Genomic DNA, 16,962 nt, shown 5'->3' with positions numbered 1-16,962 from the left:
CCCTCTTCTTTTTAAAAAAAATTTTTTTTAATTGTAAAGATATGGGATGCAAGTCAGGATTATGTACATAAGTAGTTTATGTGCAGGTCAAGTTTGGACTCCCAACTGGTCCTCATTTCCCTTGGTTTAGGGTCAGGTACCCTTAGTGATGTTACATGCCCCTCACTCCTCTTCCTCTTACAATGTTGTCCAAACTACTGGGGAAGATTTGCCAAGCACCTAAGGCATAGAAGGTGGTCAAGAAACAGGTGCCCTTAGCTGGGCATGGTAGCGCGTGCCTGTAGTTCCAGCTACTTGGAAGGCTGAGGCGGAAGGATCGCCGGAGCCTAGTAGGTCAATGCTGGGGTGGCTGTGAGCGTGCCACTGCACTCCAGCCTGGGCGACAGAGTGAGACTCCAACTCAAAAAAAAAGAAAAAAAAGCAATAGGTGCCCGGTTTGTCATGAGGACAATTCCTTCATATTGCTAGCTACCCACAAGTCAGCCAGAATGTTGCTGAAACTGCTTACAAAGCCCTTCCTCATTTCTGCTGTACTTCCTCAGAGAAAAGCTTCAAATGCAGAGCCTAGTCTGCCCCTCCTCTTGCAAGCAAGATGGGCTCTGTATCCTTACTGTATGCAAAGGTCCAAATGCTTATCTTCTGTGCCCTTAGTTCAAAACTTTGGCAACCAAATCATTATCAAATTAATAATACAGGCTTCACAAATCAGGGTCCTGAAGTATTGGCAAATTATGACACATCTTTAAAATGCAAAATATCACCATCTCTCTTCAATCCTATGATGCCACTGATAGGTATATGGTACAACTTGCATTTAATCACAACTTTGAGGGGGAGGAACTCACCACATTGATAAGATATACTCTAATTTTGGCATCATTAATATGGAAGAAAATGTGCATCTCTGAATCAAGAAAACAACAATAGTACACCCCCAGCAAGGGAGAGTAGGATTTTTTCAATGGCAAGGCAGGAAAAGCATCTAGCACAGAGCTAAGAACATACTAAGTACTCAACAAGGATTAGCTTTTCTGACTTTCCTCCCCCCACCTCTGTCCTCCAGAAAGCTTCCTCTCCCAAAAGGTAGGCACATGGGGGTGGGACCCAGGCTGAATTTCCCTGTAGAGGGGCCTGAGGTGGAGGGAACTTGCAAAGGTAGGGGAATTCAGAAAACTTGTTTTGATAGAAACTGAAACTCCTCCTCCTGCTGACGCTGCATTTATGGGCAATCTGCACCTGTTCTCCCCTCCTACAGTCCAGCTGGAAGGGGTCCCCCAGGATCCCTCCTCAGTTCCCATCCCCAATAGGCTGAGAAATCCTCAGTACAATACAACCAGGTCCACCAAAGACTTTTCACACTCCAACTCATTTCATCCTCATCAAAACACTCCTACTTACCCAGGAGGCATGCTGTACTGGGATACAGAAATGTGGCACAGCTGGTCCAATATCACACATTTAGCTGGGTAAAGGTGAGGTCAGGCTCCCAAGTGGTAACTGTTGGCCCCAGGTGATACTACCACCCCCCACCCCAATCCAGCTACACCTTACTTCCTGGGGCCAAGCCTGATCCTGTCTGCCTCATTTCCCCACCAGCACGAGCAGGAATCAGATGGAACCCAGAAAACACCTGAGAGTGGGCAGTGATTACAGGTAACAGGAGTTGTACCTCTCCCTAGGCCACAGAGGTCAACAAGAACCTTACCCTCTCTGCACAGTTCACTTCTTTCCTTTCTCTGAGCACACAGAAACATCAGCATAGAGATGCATGTACATATATACAGCCAGAGGAGCCTGCCTAAGATATTCTCTGAGGCCAAATGCCCACAACAACGAGAACTACTGCATTCAACAAGTAGAGATGCCCTTGTCACCAACCAGGAAAGACTAAAGGCTGGATGAGATGTGAGGCTCTACAAACAAGAACCACACCAGGGTAGGTGGGGAATAATAGCTCTAATAACTAATTGCCTCAACCTCTCCCCTCTGCTGCTGGAGGGAAGTCCTTCTTCCTCAGTTTCCCTAAAATATAACCAATATGTACCCAGAGTTATCCAGGAAAGCCTGGATCACCTTTCTACAGGGATTCAAGTACAGAGTCCTACCATTTGCTTTAGAGACATCTGGGAACAGCCTACTCCCCAGGTTGCTACCCGCCTGCCTGCCAGAAGAACCACAGCGAGTTCCACTAAGAACAGAAAATGAAGATTGGTGTCTACAGGGAACTAAAAAGCAAACCAACAAATCTGTGTACACAGCAGCAGGGAGAGACAGGAACCTGGTCTGCTCTTCACTACTACCCTCCTGGTCCAGTGGGAACCCTGGTCCCACTAAGGGCTCATTTCCTTAGGACATGAGCCAGAAAAAAGGTCTTGTCTGCTTGTCAAGCAGCTGTGGTGTGTCCTGGTCCGTGGCCTCAACTACCACAATTGGCACACCCTCAGTGGGGAAGACAGGAGAACTCATCTCTCTCGATAGCCTGGTCTTTAACATGTCTGCTTCTCTGCTCAAGGACTTCTGCTGCAAGGATGAGAAAACTGAAGGATGCAGGATAGAGAGACCAAAGGAAGGTGGCATACAGGAAATGGCCCATGGGAATCTTCTTCTGTGGCCTGATTCAACCTCAAACACTGATGTTGACACTGTGTGACCTACATAGGGTAGGGCCCTGGATTTCTCTTGAGGCTTCAGTTTCCCTTTTTATAAAATAGTCAAAATTGATCTAAGATGCACCCCTAGTGCTAATGGTCCATGTTCCAAGACCAAAAGACTCAGAGGAGTTGGCATGACTAGTGTTTCTGAGCCCCACTGCTTTAACACACACAGTCCTAGCAGCTGCATTGTGGCCCATGCAGACACAACCGTATGACCTCCACTCTGCCCACAGAGGCAAGCACCAGGGCCATGGTCAGGGTCAGAGGTTTCTGCTGAGTCAAAGCCACATGGAGGGAGGGGAGGAGGGAGAGCTGCAGAGTCACATTTCCAGGAAGAGGTTATCTGAACATAGCAGGAGCAGGGTGGGTCACAGGATACCTTTGAGACACTCAGGCTCCCTTCTCCACCCCACCCAAGCCTTTGCTGATGCTCATGAATCCCCAATAGCAGGTGGTAGGAGAGAACTGAGCACAAGCAATGGATACTGGTTCACACAGACCTCAGAGGCAAAGCAGAAAGTTTCTGCCTCAAGACTCCAACAATAGAGGACCATGTGCTCTTAGTTGGAGGAGGTAAAGCCCAGAGATGTCAAGGAAATAGCTGAGGTCACCCAGCCAGTTGACAACCAAGCTAAGAAGCCAAGGCTCTTAGGATTATAGAAAGAATGTGTTCTTTGGACACCTCTGGGTTTCCATGCCATCTCTGCCACTAATGATCCTGAACATGTCATTTCCCTTTTCTAAGTTTCAATCTTCTCACCTGTCTCATGGGATAATGACTCAAATTTTGCAGTGAGCCTGAAGCACACAGCTAAATGCCTAGCACACAGCAGGGGTCAAGTAAACCGAGAGTGCCCTCTATGTTTGCTTCCCTCCCAAGTCCATCTCTCAGTTATGTGATCCTTCACTACTCAATGCACAGTAGAAAACCAGAGCCTGCAGGCCTGCACACTAGAGTCTAAGTGACTGTCATCTGTCCCTATCCAGGCTACAATGGAAACAGGGGGACAGTAAAAAGCCTGGGAACAAAGTCCCCTTCCAGGTACATGTGTTGTACACTCTGCACCAGAGAAACCTCCAGATGAGACCTAGAGACCAGAGGTCATGTACTTCTGAGGGAGAGGACACAGGACTTAAGGTTTTACAGAGGAAAGCTGAGTGCAGCCCAGTCAGGGGAAATGTATAGCCATAGTGCTGATAAGGAATGGCCTTCAACCTGCCATGGCCAGCTCTTCCTGTAAGCTTAGGCCCCTTACTGAAAGGCCTCAGTGGGGGAAAAGGTCAAGGGGTGTTTGGGGAGAACAGCTAAATAGATACATATACAAATACTGCTCCTGAAACAAGTTACTGCACAAGCCAAGTCCTTACTAGCCCTGAGGTCTACCTTAATGACTGCCCAACACAGTGGTTCACGCCTGTAATCCCAACACTTTGGGAGGCTGAGGTGAGAGGACTGCCTGAGCCCAGGGGTTTGAGATCAGCCTAGCCAACTTGGCAAGACCTCATCTCTACAATAAATCAAAAAAGTTAGCCAGGCGTGGTGGTGCATGCCTCTAGTTTCAGCTACTTGGAAGACTGAGGCAGAAGGATCGCCTAAGCCCAGCAGCTCGAGGCTGTGGTGGCTGTGAGTGTGCCACTGCACTCCAGCCTGGGCAACAGAGTGACACTGACTCAAAAAAAAAAAAAAGACTGCCCAAGACCCAGATCTCCAGCTGCATTCTCTGACCCTAACTCCACCCAGCAGCCCTGATTACCCCACATCCAGCCTGAGGTCTCAACACAAGGTCCAGCACCTAACAGGCCCCTGCAATAGTTTCTTGTCTTCCTTTTAAGATGATCCTAAACCCCAACCCTTTTTATAGGAAACACTCCAGAGAGAACACAAATTTGAGCCAGAAGGGTAGGGGGCTGAGATATTTGTCAGTCTAAAAGAGTCCACTGCCTGAACCTCTTCTGCTTGGTAGAATGGGGAGGTGACTACCTACTCCACCCTTTCAGTGAACACTTGTGACTATGAGGCACCACTGAAAACAGCATCCAGGTTTTACCAATGCTACTGTTGGGATTTACCAAAGTAACCTCATTAAATCATTACAGCACTGGGATCTTTTAGCCCTGTTTTACAGATAAAGAAACACTCAGGAAAGAAGAGCTGCTTGCCTAAGGTCACACTGAGAATCAGGGGCACAGCCAGGAGTGGAGCCTGAACCAGTCCAACCCACCAGTAAACCTGAGAGATACTTACAGACTGAGAGAATAACAGACCCAGAAGGAACTCAAAGAGCCCTTGAGAATCAACACCATTTCAGAGACAAAGGCCAAGGGTCACACAGCAGTTATGAATCAGGGCCACAACTAGAAGATAGGTCTTCTGACTCCCAGCTCAAAGCTCCTGTCACAGGGCACTTTTCCTGAGTCAATACCAGAGCCCCAAAGACAAGGTCACACTTCCAGCTTCCCCTTCAACCTAGTACAGGACCTCACAATTACTTGTTAGGTCACAGATTCAGAGCCAGAGGGGCCTCAAAGATCTAGCTTAGACTGGATAACAGGTGGTATTACGGAATACATTTTGTTAGGTACAATAACGGCATTTTAATTATGTTTAAAAAGAGAAAGCCTGTATCTGTCATAAAAACATACAGAAATATTTACAAATGAAATGATCCAATGTCAGGGTTTTGCTTTAAAAATACTCTTGTTTCAGGGAGTGAGAAAGAGTGGGTGGGGTAGTGATGAAACAAGGCTGGCCATGTGTTGACGACTATTTTGAAACTGGATGATGGGTACATGAGGGTTCATTATTTTCTCTACTTTTGTCTAAGTTTAAAAAAAATTCTATGTTACAAGAAATTTGTAAAGATGTAGTTTGATGACCCTCCTACACACATACAGATTGGGGAATAGAGACCCAAAACATACCACAGATAGGATCTGGGTGCAAACTTAGGTGCCTTATATCCCAGGGAGATGGCAGTGTGCTATTGTTAAGAACATGGGCCTCAGGCTAATCTAACCTAGACACCAAATCTCAGATCTACCACATACTATCTGTTTGACCCTGGGCAAGTCACTCCCCCAGGTCTGAGCCACTATTCTCAACTGACAAATGGAAGCAATAGTAGTCCTTACTGCCTAGCTTGGGCGAGAATTAAAGGTGTTTCTTGTAGTGCCTGACAGAACAATCTGTCCCTGAGTGATGTTATTTTCTTTATCATTATTACTGCTGTTATTATTACTCTTGTAGCACCACAATGTCTCATGACCCAGGACCCAAGGCTAGATACTAATTTGAAGCTGGAGCTTGGAGTTCCTAAAAAATCAAGTAACTCCACCTCAACCTTATCTCAGGGGCTACTCTTGGTAACTGGGACACAGCTTAGGGACAGCCCTACCAAGGCCCTTGAGGGCTGAGGCAGAGACTCACCTACAGCCCGGAAAAGACAGGCGCCGTCCTCCTTCATCTGCTTGATGATGAAGCCCTTCTTGTCTCGTAGGGCCTTTTCAAACCAGTGCTCCTGCTGGAGGGAAGAGGTGGGGGTCAGCAACAGGGAAGGCCTGTACCCCCTCCCCAATGCCCTGCCCTCAAGCTCCCCAGAGGCCCAGAAGAGGACACTGGGCAAGGTAAAGTTCTCCGCCCTGTTGACCACTCTGTGCATATGGAGCAGGAGACTCTTTTAGGGAATCAGTCTGGGTGAACCTAAGACTTGCTTCCAAAAGGGTCTCAGGAGCCCTGAGAGCAGAGGTCTCAACTGCCTTCTGGCCCCTGCTGACCCTGGAGGGCCTGGCCCAAGAAGCCACACTCCCAGCCTCAGCAAATGCCTGGGTAGAAAATCTGGCTCTATCTGAAGGAGTTTCACCTAGGGGAGACGTTGAAGAGAGAAGGACTGGCAAGAGCCTAGATCCTGACCCCTACAAACAGCTAGGAAATTCCAAGATTATTATATAAAGCAAAAAGTGTGCAAACTATTATCTCATTAGTGACTGATCACATCTAACACATATATACATATATGTATAGACAAGCACGTATGAAAACAAAATCAGGAAGGTTAAACAAAATATTATCCCTAAGTCTTAGTGATACAGGTGATTTTGCTTCATTTTCCTAATTTATAAAGGCACACAATCCCTCATCTAAAATTCCAAACCCAAAAAGCTGTGAAAATCCCAAGTCTTTATCTAACTCATTTGGTATAACCTGACTGGAAATAACAAGAATTTATTCCCCTTGGGGTGAATATTCAAATATTTCTATGCAGAAAACACCCAGGTGTTTGATTATCAGGTGCTGCCTCAGACTCTGCTAGAGGTGTTATGTAATACAAAACATACATAACCAGGTGACTTTTCTAAATTCTGAAATTTTTCTAAATTCCAAAGCACACCTGGCCCTGAAGTGAACCTTGTACAAATACGTATTTTCATGTTTTTTTTTTTTTAAATGGCCATACATGTAACCACTTAAGACATATTTTCCATTTCAAAACAAAACAAACCAGAAGCAGCAGACCTTTCCTTGGCCCCTCACGCCCTCTGCTGGCTACCAGAAACAGCCAGTCTGACCCAGCAACAGGGCTGGAAACTATAAGAACACAAATCCTTGAGGACACTGCTCTGCCCAAGGATTTATTGGATCTGGGTTAATAGTAACCAGACACAGCAACTACCTCTCCCTCTCCGCAAGGCCATTTTTCCCCTAGGCAAAAGCTAGAACCCATCCCCCAGGAAAACCAGCAGAGAGAAGTCTCTAGCATAGTAGTAATCACAAGGTTCAGAGGCCAAGAGCTCTGGGTTCCCATCACAGCTCTGTCACTCACTTGCTGCCTGATTTCAGGTAAACTGCCTAAATTTGCCAAGCCTCAGTTTCCTCTACTTGACACAGTTGTCAAGAGGCTCAGAGGCGTTTCAGGACCTAAAGAGGCTTTGTAAATGACATGTCATATACTAGTGAGATTGTCACCAATCACAGATGGGGAGAGACTGGCACAGAGATGATATACAACCAAGAAGCCCTCAAAAGTCCTAGGTGAAGACAGGCGCGGTGACTCATGCCTGTAATCCCAGCACTTTGGGAGGCATAGACAAGAGGACTGCCTGAGCAACTTGGTGAGACCTCATCTCTACAATAAATAAAAAAATCAGCCAGGTATGGTGGCACATGCCTGTGGTTCCAGCTACTTGGAAGGCTGAAGCGGAAGGGTCACCTGAGCTCAGCAGGTCGAGGCTGTGGTGGCCATGGGCATGTCACTGCACTCAAGCCTGGGTGACAGAGTGAGACTTCAACTCAAAAAAAAAAAAAAGGCTGAGCTCAGTGGCTCAGCCTGTAATCCCAGCGCTCTTTGGGAGGTCGAGGCGAGTGTATTGCCTGAGCCCACGGGGTTTGAGACCCACCTGGGCAACTTGGCGAGACCTTGTCTCTACAATAAATCAAAAAACTAGCCAGGCATGGTAGCGTGTGCCTGTAGTTCCGGTTACTTGGAAGGCTGAGGCAGAAAGATCACCAGAGCCTAGCAGGGCAAGGCTGCGGTGGCCGGGAGCATGCCACTGCACTCCAGTCTGGGCGACAGAGTGAGACTCCAACTCAAAAAAAAAAAAAAATCCTAGGTGAGTAGCTGGACAGGAAGGGATGAAGGGGGAGTAACAAGGAAATACCCAGCCAGCCCCACTAGCAGAGTCCACACCCCAGGAAGATGTGGCTAAATTTCCAGAGATGACAAAGGCACCAGGAAGTCCTTAATGGGCTTCCATGGGCAACACAAAGACTCATTTTTACACAACATTCCGGTGGTCCAGGTGCCCCTCCTGCCCCAGAGACTGTGGACTAGCACAATCCAGCCAGTTACCCCTAAGTCCACCCCTGATTCACAGGGCCAGCCACCTTCCAAGATCATGGGGCCTTGCTTCAACCAGGGGTCTCCAGCAGAGAGCGTGCAACTACAACTATAGCCCCAGACCTGATGGGAAGAGTTCTTAAAAAGAGAAAGGAACACAGCAATTTCCTGCCCCCAGATATGGAGAGAGGAGAGAAAGGGAGATCAAAGAGGAGGAGAGGGCTTCCTACTTACTCATCCAACAAAGAGATTTACCAGACAGCTACTGAGTCAGATCCTGGCCTGGGCAATGAAGACAGATAAATGAATCAGACTTGGTCTCTAGCCTTATTAAGCTCACAAACTGCTTAGGGGAGGGGCAGGGAAACACAACCACCACACAGTGTGAGCAGGGCTGTGAAAGAAGGGAAAACATGGGGTGTTGTGAAACAGAGGAACAGATCTGACCCAGCCACAAAGGCTGGCACCTGAGAGGAAGTGCCACTTGACCAAAGGACTAAGACACCAAGACCTCCAAAAATGCTTAACTGGTTGAGAAACGAAGTCACTTCTGCTACAGAGCACCAGGGATGCCTGAAGCCCAGCAATGAGTTCAGCAGAGTTAAAGTCTTGGATAGGACTAGGCAGGGAAAGGCCAAGAAGACTATACTAACTCACACTGGTTGAATACTTGTCCTGTGACAGGTGCCAGATGCAAAGGGTGATCTAATTTAATTATCCTTACCACAGCTCAAGTGGCAGGAAGCATCATCCTCATTTTACAAAGGCAGAAAGAAGCTGGAGTTTTGAGTGCCAGCAAAACCTAGTGTAGAGGCAACAGGGGAGACCTCATGAGCCACATGGAGAGAACGTAAAGACATCCCAGGCAGCCCATCCTGGGAAAATCCTGGTTTATCCCTAAAAACAAACGAGACCTTGCACAAGCAGGGTTTGGGTTCTGGGGCACTCAGACTGGCACCTAGGCCTAGATCTAGGGGCCAGATCACTAGCCACCCACTGGTTTTGGCACCAGCACCCTGAAGAGCTTAGACTCTAGCCATTCCCTCTTTTGGGGAAAAAAATGTTCAGAGAAGGGCTGGGGGGGGGTGCGGGGAGAGGGGAGTTCAGCCACAGATAAGCCCTGGCCAAAGGAGGTCAAGTCCAGGCCCTGAGCCGAAGCCTCTGACACCAGAGTATCCCATGAACTGAGGTAAGACTCTGGAATCTACTAAAGGCCCAAGTGAAGTCAGAGCAGGTTATGGAATCCAACTGACTGAGGTTCCAATTCAGCTCCACCAATCATCAGTCGTGTGATGAACTGCTCTGAGCCACAGTTTTCCAATCTGTGGTATGGTGATATCAAGCCTCCCAAGAGGGATACTGGGCAGACTCAATTATTACAGGACTTTGCCCAGTTTAGAGAGCCTTTATCTCCCTAGAAGGGAAACAATACCTCAGTAGGCTGAATAATGGCCACCCAAAGATATCAGACCCTAATCCTCAAAACCTATGTTACCTTATAATTAAAAATGTAGATGTGATTAAGTTAAGGATTTGGAGGTGGTGAGATTATCTTGGAGTAGCAAGTGGGACCTAAATGCAATCACAAGTGTCCTTTTAAGAGAGAGATAGGCAGTGTGTGGTGGCTCACACTTGTAATCCTAATACTTTGGAGGCCAAGGTGGGAGGATTGCTTGAGGTCAGAAGTTCAAGACCAGCCTCAGCAACATAGGGAAACCTCATCTCTACAAAAAAGTTTTAAAAATTAAAAGAGACAGAGAGTGAGTGTGAGAGATTTGAAGAAAAAAATCACATATACAGAGAAAGCAATGTAAAGATGAAGGCAGAGATTGGAGTGATGCAACCACAACCAAGGAATATTGGAAGCCACCAGAAACTAGAAAGGTTTGAATTCTCCAGAGTTTCTAGAGGGAGTGTGGCCCTGCCAACACCTCGAATTCACCCCAGTGAAACTGATTTTGGGCTTCTAGTCTTCGGAATTATAAGCGAATGAACTTGTTTTATTTATTGATTTATAATTTAAATTTTTTTTTTTTTTGAGTTGGAATCTCACTCCGTCGCCCAGACTGGAGTGCAGTGGCCGCTCCCAGCCACCGTAGCCTCGACCTGCTGGGCTTCAGCGATCCTGCCACCTTAGCCTTCCAAGTAGCCGGAATTACAGGCACGCGCTACCACGCCCGGCTGATTTTTTTATTTTTTATTGTAGAGATGAGGTCTCGCCAAGTTGCCCAGGCGGGTCTCGAACCCACCGGCTCAGGCAATCCACTCACCTCAGCCTCCCAAAGCGCTGGGATTACAGGCTGAGCCACCAAGCCCGGCTTATAATTTAATTTTTTTTCTGAGTAGGAGTCTCTATCGCCCAGGCTGGAATGCAGTGGCATGCTCATGGCCACCACAGCCTCAACCTGTTGGGCTCAGGTGATCCTTCTGCCTCAGCCTTCCAAGTAGCTGGAACTATAAGCACGCACAGCCATGCCTGACTGATTTTTTTATTTATTGCAGAGACAAAGTCTCAGTTGCCCTGGCTGGTCTCAAACCCTTGGGCTCATGCAATCCTCTCACCTCCTCCTCCCAAAGTGCTGGAATTACAGGTGTGAGCCACCGTACCAAGCCAATTTGTTTTAAAAACTCCATTTGTGGTAATTTGTCACAGGAGACTAACACAACTCCCTTGGTGTCTGAGCTTTAGGGCCTCACAGCTCAGCCTCAGAGCTGCAGACCTTGCCTATGAATGAATGAGCTGTCACCGAAGCGGAGAGAGGACAAGGGAAGATAGCAGCAGTGGCAGCTCATGGATAGATGTCTTCCCAGAGCTCATGGCCAAGAGATGTTTAGTATTCTGGGCCTCACAGCTGGCCCAGCAACCCTAGTGCCAATATCACCCCCTCCCCCAAAACACCCAGGAACACTGGCCTGGCTCCATGGGCAAAACACAAGCAACCAATCCAATGAGAAACACAGACACACTGCTCTCTGAGGACCAACACAAGCCCTCCAGGTCAGAAGAAGGAGAGAAGAGCAAGACCCAATTTATTGCTGGGACACTCGGGGAGGGAGATTAAAAACCCACAATATCATTTTATTTAGCAACAGAAAGGAATGAAGTCCAGAAACCTGCTACAACATAGATGAATCTTGAAAACACTATGCTAAGTGAAAAAAGGCAAGTCACAAATAATCACATATCATATAATTCCATTTATTATGAAACATCCAGAAAAGATAAATCAGTCAAGACAAAGTAGATTAACGGTTGTCAGGGGCTGGAAACGGTTGAGGAAATTGGGAGGAAGATGGCTAAGGGATGCAGGGTTTCTTTTTTAGGTGAGGAAAATACTCTAAAATTGACTGTTGATGGATATACAATGCAAAAGCCATTAAACCACACACTTTAAATTGGTGACTTGTGGTTAGGCGCAGTGGCTCTTGTCTGTAATCCCAGCACTTTGGGAGGCAGAGGTGAGGACTGCCTGAGCCCACAGGTTTGAGACCAACCTGGGCAACATGGTGAGACCTTGTCTCTACAATAAATTTAAAAATTAGTTGGGTGTATGGCGCATGTCTGTAGTTCCAGCTACTTGGAAGGCTGAGATGGAAGGATGGCCTAAGCCCAGCAGGACGAGGTTGGTGGCTATGAGCATGCCACTGCACTCCAGCCTGGGTAACAGAGTGAGACTCTGACTCAAAAAATAAAATAAAATAAAATAAAATAAGTCAATTGGCGACTTGTACGATATGTGAATTATGTATCGACAAAGCTGTTAAAAAAAAAAAAAAAAACCAGCCGGGCGTGGTGGCTCACGCCTATAATCCAAGCACTTTGGGAGGCCAAGGTAAGAGGATTGCCTGAGCCCACTGGTTCGAAACCAGCCTGGGCAACTTGGTGAGGACCTCATCTCTACAATAAATCAAAAAATTAGCCGGGTATGGTGGCACATGCCTGTAGTTCCAGCTACTTGGAAGGCTGAGGCAGAAGGATCACCTGAGCCCAGCAGGTTGAGGTTGCAGTGGCCAGGAGTATGCCACTGCCCTCCAGCCTGAGTGAGAGAGTGAGACTCCTACTCAATAAAAATAAAAAAAAACCACCAGCAAGCCTACAGCACCAGCCTGGAAGAGGGAAACCGAACACTGCTTGAACTATCATAGCCCATCTCCCAAAAAGCCAAGGGGTCCCACTTAAACTTTCATGAAGGGTGAGGGGAATAAGGAACAGGGAATTAGAGAAGAGATTACAACTTGCTTCAGAGCAATGAGTCTAACCTCCCTCCTCACTACCTATTTCATGGATGAAGAAACCAAGACCCAGAAAGAATTGCCTGAAGACCATACCAAAGCTTAAGTGCAGAAACAGGACTCAAATCCATGCTGCCTGGGCAAAGATCCCTTCCTGCTTCCCCACCAATTCCAGTTGGAGTAAGAAGAGCCAAAGGAATCAGCAGGCTTCTAGATGGCAAATGATGGGTCTTTGCCACCAAAAATAGATTACTAGGAGTGGACAAAGGCTCCTAGGAAGAACCAAGATGATCCTTGGCAAACTGACCATTCTGGGCAAGAGGAAGAACCAGTCAAAGTCCCAGGTAAGCAAAGTCAGATATTCACACACTCAATAACTCTGGACATGGGTGGATTTTTGCCAAAGAGCAGTTGAGGAGTAAGTAGTTTGCCTAAAGTCATAAAGCAGCTAAGCAGGTAATACCGGGGTTTGAATTCAAGCCTGTATGGCTTCAAAGCCCAAACTCTTTCCATACACAATTCTATCTCTCCACACTATTCAACAGGCCCCTGGTGGGAAACCCCACCAAGCTTATGCACTACAACACAGCTGGCCACAAAAAGTGCTGCTCATCAACTCTGAGACTCACACCAAACAGGCCACTTGTCCTGGATGGCTGGGAGGGGACAACGGAGCAGGGAAGGAGTCTAGATTCTCCTCAAGAGACACCCACCATTCTCTATCACCTCCAGGTCCAGAGGACTTTGGACCGAGTTCCCTAAAATCCCAAAGCTGAATGTCACCTCACCAGCACCTTACCTGACCAGTGAGGAAACTGAGGTCCAGAGAGCATAGACAGATTCTGGTTCATCCAGCAAAGCCCGGACAGGCTCACAGTTGGAACCCAGGCACCGACTACAGTGCCACATCAGCTTCTTCTACCACCTCAGCATGCATGCCCCTTCTCAAAGGGGTCTTTGGAGTCCCTAAATTCAGAAGGCTTGTAAGTCAACCTTTTCATAGGGTGTACTCTCAGCAAGGCAGTCATGCCTGGGAAAGGAAACCCCTGACATCACCACCTCCCCAGCACCTAGACCCCAGTGTGCCAAAAAAACTCCTAAAGGGTATAGCCAAAGAACTGAGACAAACAAGAATCCCAAGTAGTCAGAGCCAGGAGCAGATGTGCCATCCAGATTCCCTCTCAACAACTCCCCTATTCCCAAGGGAATCCAACTGGCCTCCAGGCTATAAACACCAATGACAGTTTAGGACCAAGATTGGGATGACAGGAAGAATTTTCCCTTCTCATTCCCAAAAGGTTCCAAGTTGGACCAGGTGAGGCATGTAGAAGAGGAGCATCATCTTTGTCCCAAGAAGCAGAGGAGACAGAAAGCCTCTCCTCCGTCATTGGGAAGAGTAGGTTTCATGACCCCACAGAGCTTTACTTTCATAGGCTTGTGGAGACAAGAATAAGGAAGGGACTGCAAGGGGTGGGGGTGTGAGGAGGTGTTTTTTTCATTACCATGGCAGCACAGGACCTTCTTCTCTGTCCCTGGAACCAGGGATGTATCACTCTCTGTTTTTGTCAGGGAAGAGAGACCTTACCTCAACCAGAGAGAAGAAACAATTCCTGGTCCTGACCCTGTTGAGTCCAGATGATTTATCCTGCCAGAAGTAATAATGGGTGGGACGAGAACAAGAACAAGGAGCTCAAGACAAGGCCCTGGCCCCGTTAAGTACAGAAAGATTTACCTGAGCTAAAGGGAAGGGGGATGCGGGAGGAGAACTTCCCCAGAGTGGGGATGTCTTAAACTCCTTCTTTGTCTCTGGGAAGAAAAAAGCTTGTCGAGAGCAGTTCAGAACTTAGAATATTTCCCTGACCCTGGAAGTAGGAAGCAAGCACAGCTGGGTCAGGGAAAGATTCAGAATCTCTCCCAGTTCCAGAGAGAAAGCCTCAGGCCCCACATCTTCAAGACCTGACAACCTTCTCACAGAAAGTAGGAGGCCCTTCTTGGTCCTGGCCATGAGAGGCTCAGGATGAGGGGGTCTTACAACCCTAAAGAGCACCCAGGCCCTTCTGTCCAATGGGAGAGGCCTCTAGCCACACTGAAGATGACCTCATGTTCTTCTCCCTGGTTAGACTGCCTGGTGTGGTGGAAGGAACCTCATGCCCAAGGGGGAGCCCAGGTCCTAGTCTCTCAGGCTAAGGATCTCTTGGGGAAGGTCAGGCCCTTGGGAAGAGAATCAGACTCTTTTTCTCCAAATCCCACCCCACTCATGTCCCCAAGGGGAGTGAGAGTCTGAGGCCCAAGTTCCCAAGACAAAATCTTATGTTCCTAAAAGGCTCCTATAACTGGGATGTACATATGTTGCCTGAAGTGAGGTGACAGTACTCACAAAGTAGATTCAGGTTTCAGGGCCTAAGGTGGGGAACAGGCCTTTACACACTTGATATCACGTTCAAACCCTTTGGGTGAGATTCAGGACTCTGCCTCCCAGGGACCCTGCATCCATGCCTCAAGACAAGGGTCTCAGGGCTCACCTCTGGAGAGAGGAGTCCTTCTACTACTGAGGGGTTCCTCCAGTTCCTTGAGGAAGCTCAGACCTTATCTCTAGAGACACAACAGTCATTGGTATATGTAAAAATCTCCTGTCCCTGAAGGAAAGCTCAAATGTCCTTGGCAGAGTGGGTCTCAGGCCCTTGAAGGTAGGCTTAGATTTGTAGGGAGGACTCAGACATCAAGTCTGGGATTCTATGCTGTCTATGTTCCCTAAGGAGTGGTCTTAGGCTCAAGTTCCCAAGGCATATATATCCCCAAGAAGAACTCAGGTCCATGTGGGGAGGCCCTCAGAGCCCTGTTACCTAAAGACAGGATGTCATATCCCCAAAGTGTATTTTAGTCTCTTATAATTGGGGTAGAAGAGTCCTTGTGGAGAGGGTCTCAAACCCCCCAAAACACTCAGACACCACTCCTGAGGAGAAAGGTCTCCTAAAGACCTCACCCTCCCTGTGACCTCTGCAGCAGGATATCAGGCCCTTGAAGAGACCTCACACCCAGTCTCTAAAAGCCCCAGTTCATAAGCAAGAGGATCTTAGGCCCCAGTACCAAACACTGTGAATCTCATTTTCTTGAAAAAAGGCTCAGGCCCTTGGTGGAGTGTGAGGGCTCATCCTTTAGAAGCTTAAGACCCTGAAGAGATTCAGACCCTTGTCTCCAAGGAGCGAGGTCTCAAGTCATGAATAGGAAACATAGATCCCTGTCATGGAGAAGGGGAACGAGTTTCATGTACTCAAGCAGAGTCGCTGGTCCCTGGGTATTGGTTTTGGCCCTTGTCCCCCAAATGAGGGGTGGGGGTGGGAATCTTACATCCCTGGAGAAAAGCTCAGAGCATTCCACTCTCTACAGGGTGTGTGTACATGGTGTGTCAGTCCATTGGTTCTAGAAGAGGGAGTGTCTCAGGCCCCTGAAGGCAAGCTTAGAACCCTTGAGGTCTCAGGTCCCACTGTTGAGTGATCCTGTGACATGTTACCAAGTGAAGCAGGAAGTTGTTTTGTATGCAGAGCATCTCCAACTCTTGAAAGGGTTTTAGGTTCCTTGGGCATGCTCAGACCTACTTCTGAGCTCTCCACCATATTTGAGTTCCCTGGAGGCGGAATCTCAGACTCCTATCCCAGAGAAAAAGAACACAGACCTAGGTCCCTTGGAGAGACTTGACATCCCTGCTCAAGAGGAACTGGATTTTGCCTGTGTCTCTTGGAGAATTCTCACTTACTGGCACAACAAGATGAGGTCTCTGGGACTGAGATGACAACTATAGGTCCTAAAAGAGGCCTCAGACCTCATCTTTAAGTCCGTCACTTTATCTAGGGCCTCTCACCCCAAGTCCCTAAAGGGGAGGAAAGATGATGTTTAATGCCACTACCACCAGAGCAGTGTCAGGCTCTGCAAGCAGGCCTAGGTCCCTTGGGGGCGATCTCAAACCTTCCGTGGGTCCCTTCTTAGTCTGGGGGTCCCATTTGCCAGAGCCACCCACTCCTCACTCCAGAGCTCTTACCTGCTCGACAGTGGCAGGGTCCATAGCCTCGATGCGTGCTGCAGCCGCTTCATACTCGTCCTCACTATTGTAGCCGGCGCCAACCTCCTCACGTTCTGGACTGCCCCCGCCAACTGCACCAACCCCAGGAGCTTGACGTCGCCTCTTGCTATGCCCGGGTCCCGAGCAGCATCCACCTACGCCTACGGCACCGCCCACGCCCACC

The 16,962-nt window shown here is 48.0% G+C and overlaps 1 protein-coding gene across 8 annotated transcripts in view; it reads right to left on the bottom strand.

The window, feature by feature from the left end:
* The window catches only part of OTUD5 (OTU deubiquitinase 5), a 30,612-nt gene extending 13,650 nt beyond the window's left edge, over window positions 1–16,962 (bottom strand). For 4 of the 8 annotated variants that reach the window (XM_021716707.1, XM_021716708.1, XM_008066303.2 and 1 more), the window contains exons 1-3: window positions 16,758–16,863; window positions 14,307–14,366; window positions 6,082–6,175 (exon numbers count right to left, since the gene is read on the bottom strand). In XM_021716707.1, the coding sequence (XP_021572382.1) occupies window positions 6,082–6,175; window positions 14,307–14,366; window positions 16,758–16,781 (178 nt within the window). In that variant the 5' untranslated portion in view covers window positions 16,782–16,863. Of the gene's footprint in view, window positions 1–6,081; window positions 6,176–14,306; window positions 14,367–16,757 lie in introns of all 8 variants that reach the window. The other 4 variants (XM_021716709.1, XM_008066302.2, XM_021716705.1 and 1 more) reach the window with 3 other exon arrangements.

The sequence above is a fragment of the Carlito syrichta genome, unplaced genomic scaffold (genome assembly GCF_000164805.1).
Source record: "Carlito syrichta isolate Samal-C Ts95f unplaced genomic scaffold, Tarsius_syrichta-2.0.1 Scaffold308875, whole genome shotgun sequence".
Lineage (NCBI taxonomy): Eukaryota > Metazoa > Chordata > Mammalia > Primates > Tarsiidae > Carlito > Carlito syrichta.
This window is presented reverse-complemented; position numbering and strand designations above follow the sequence as displayed.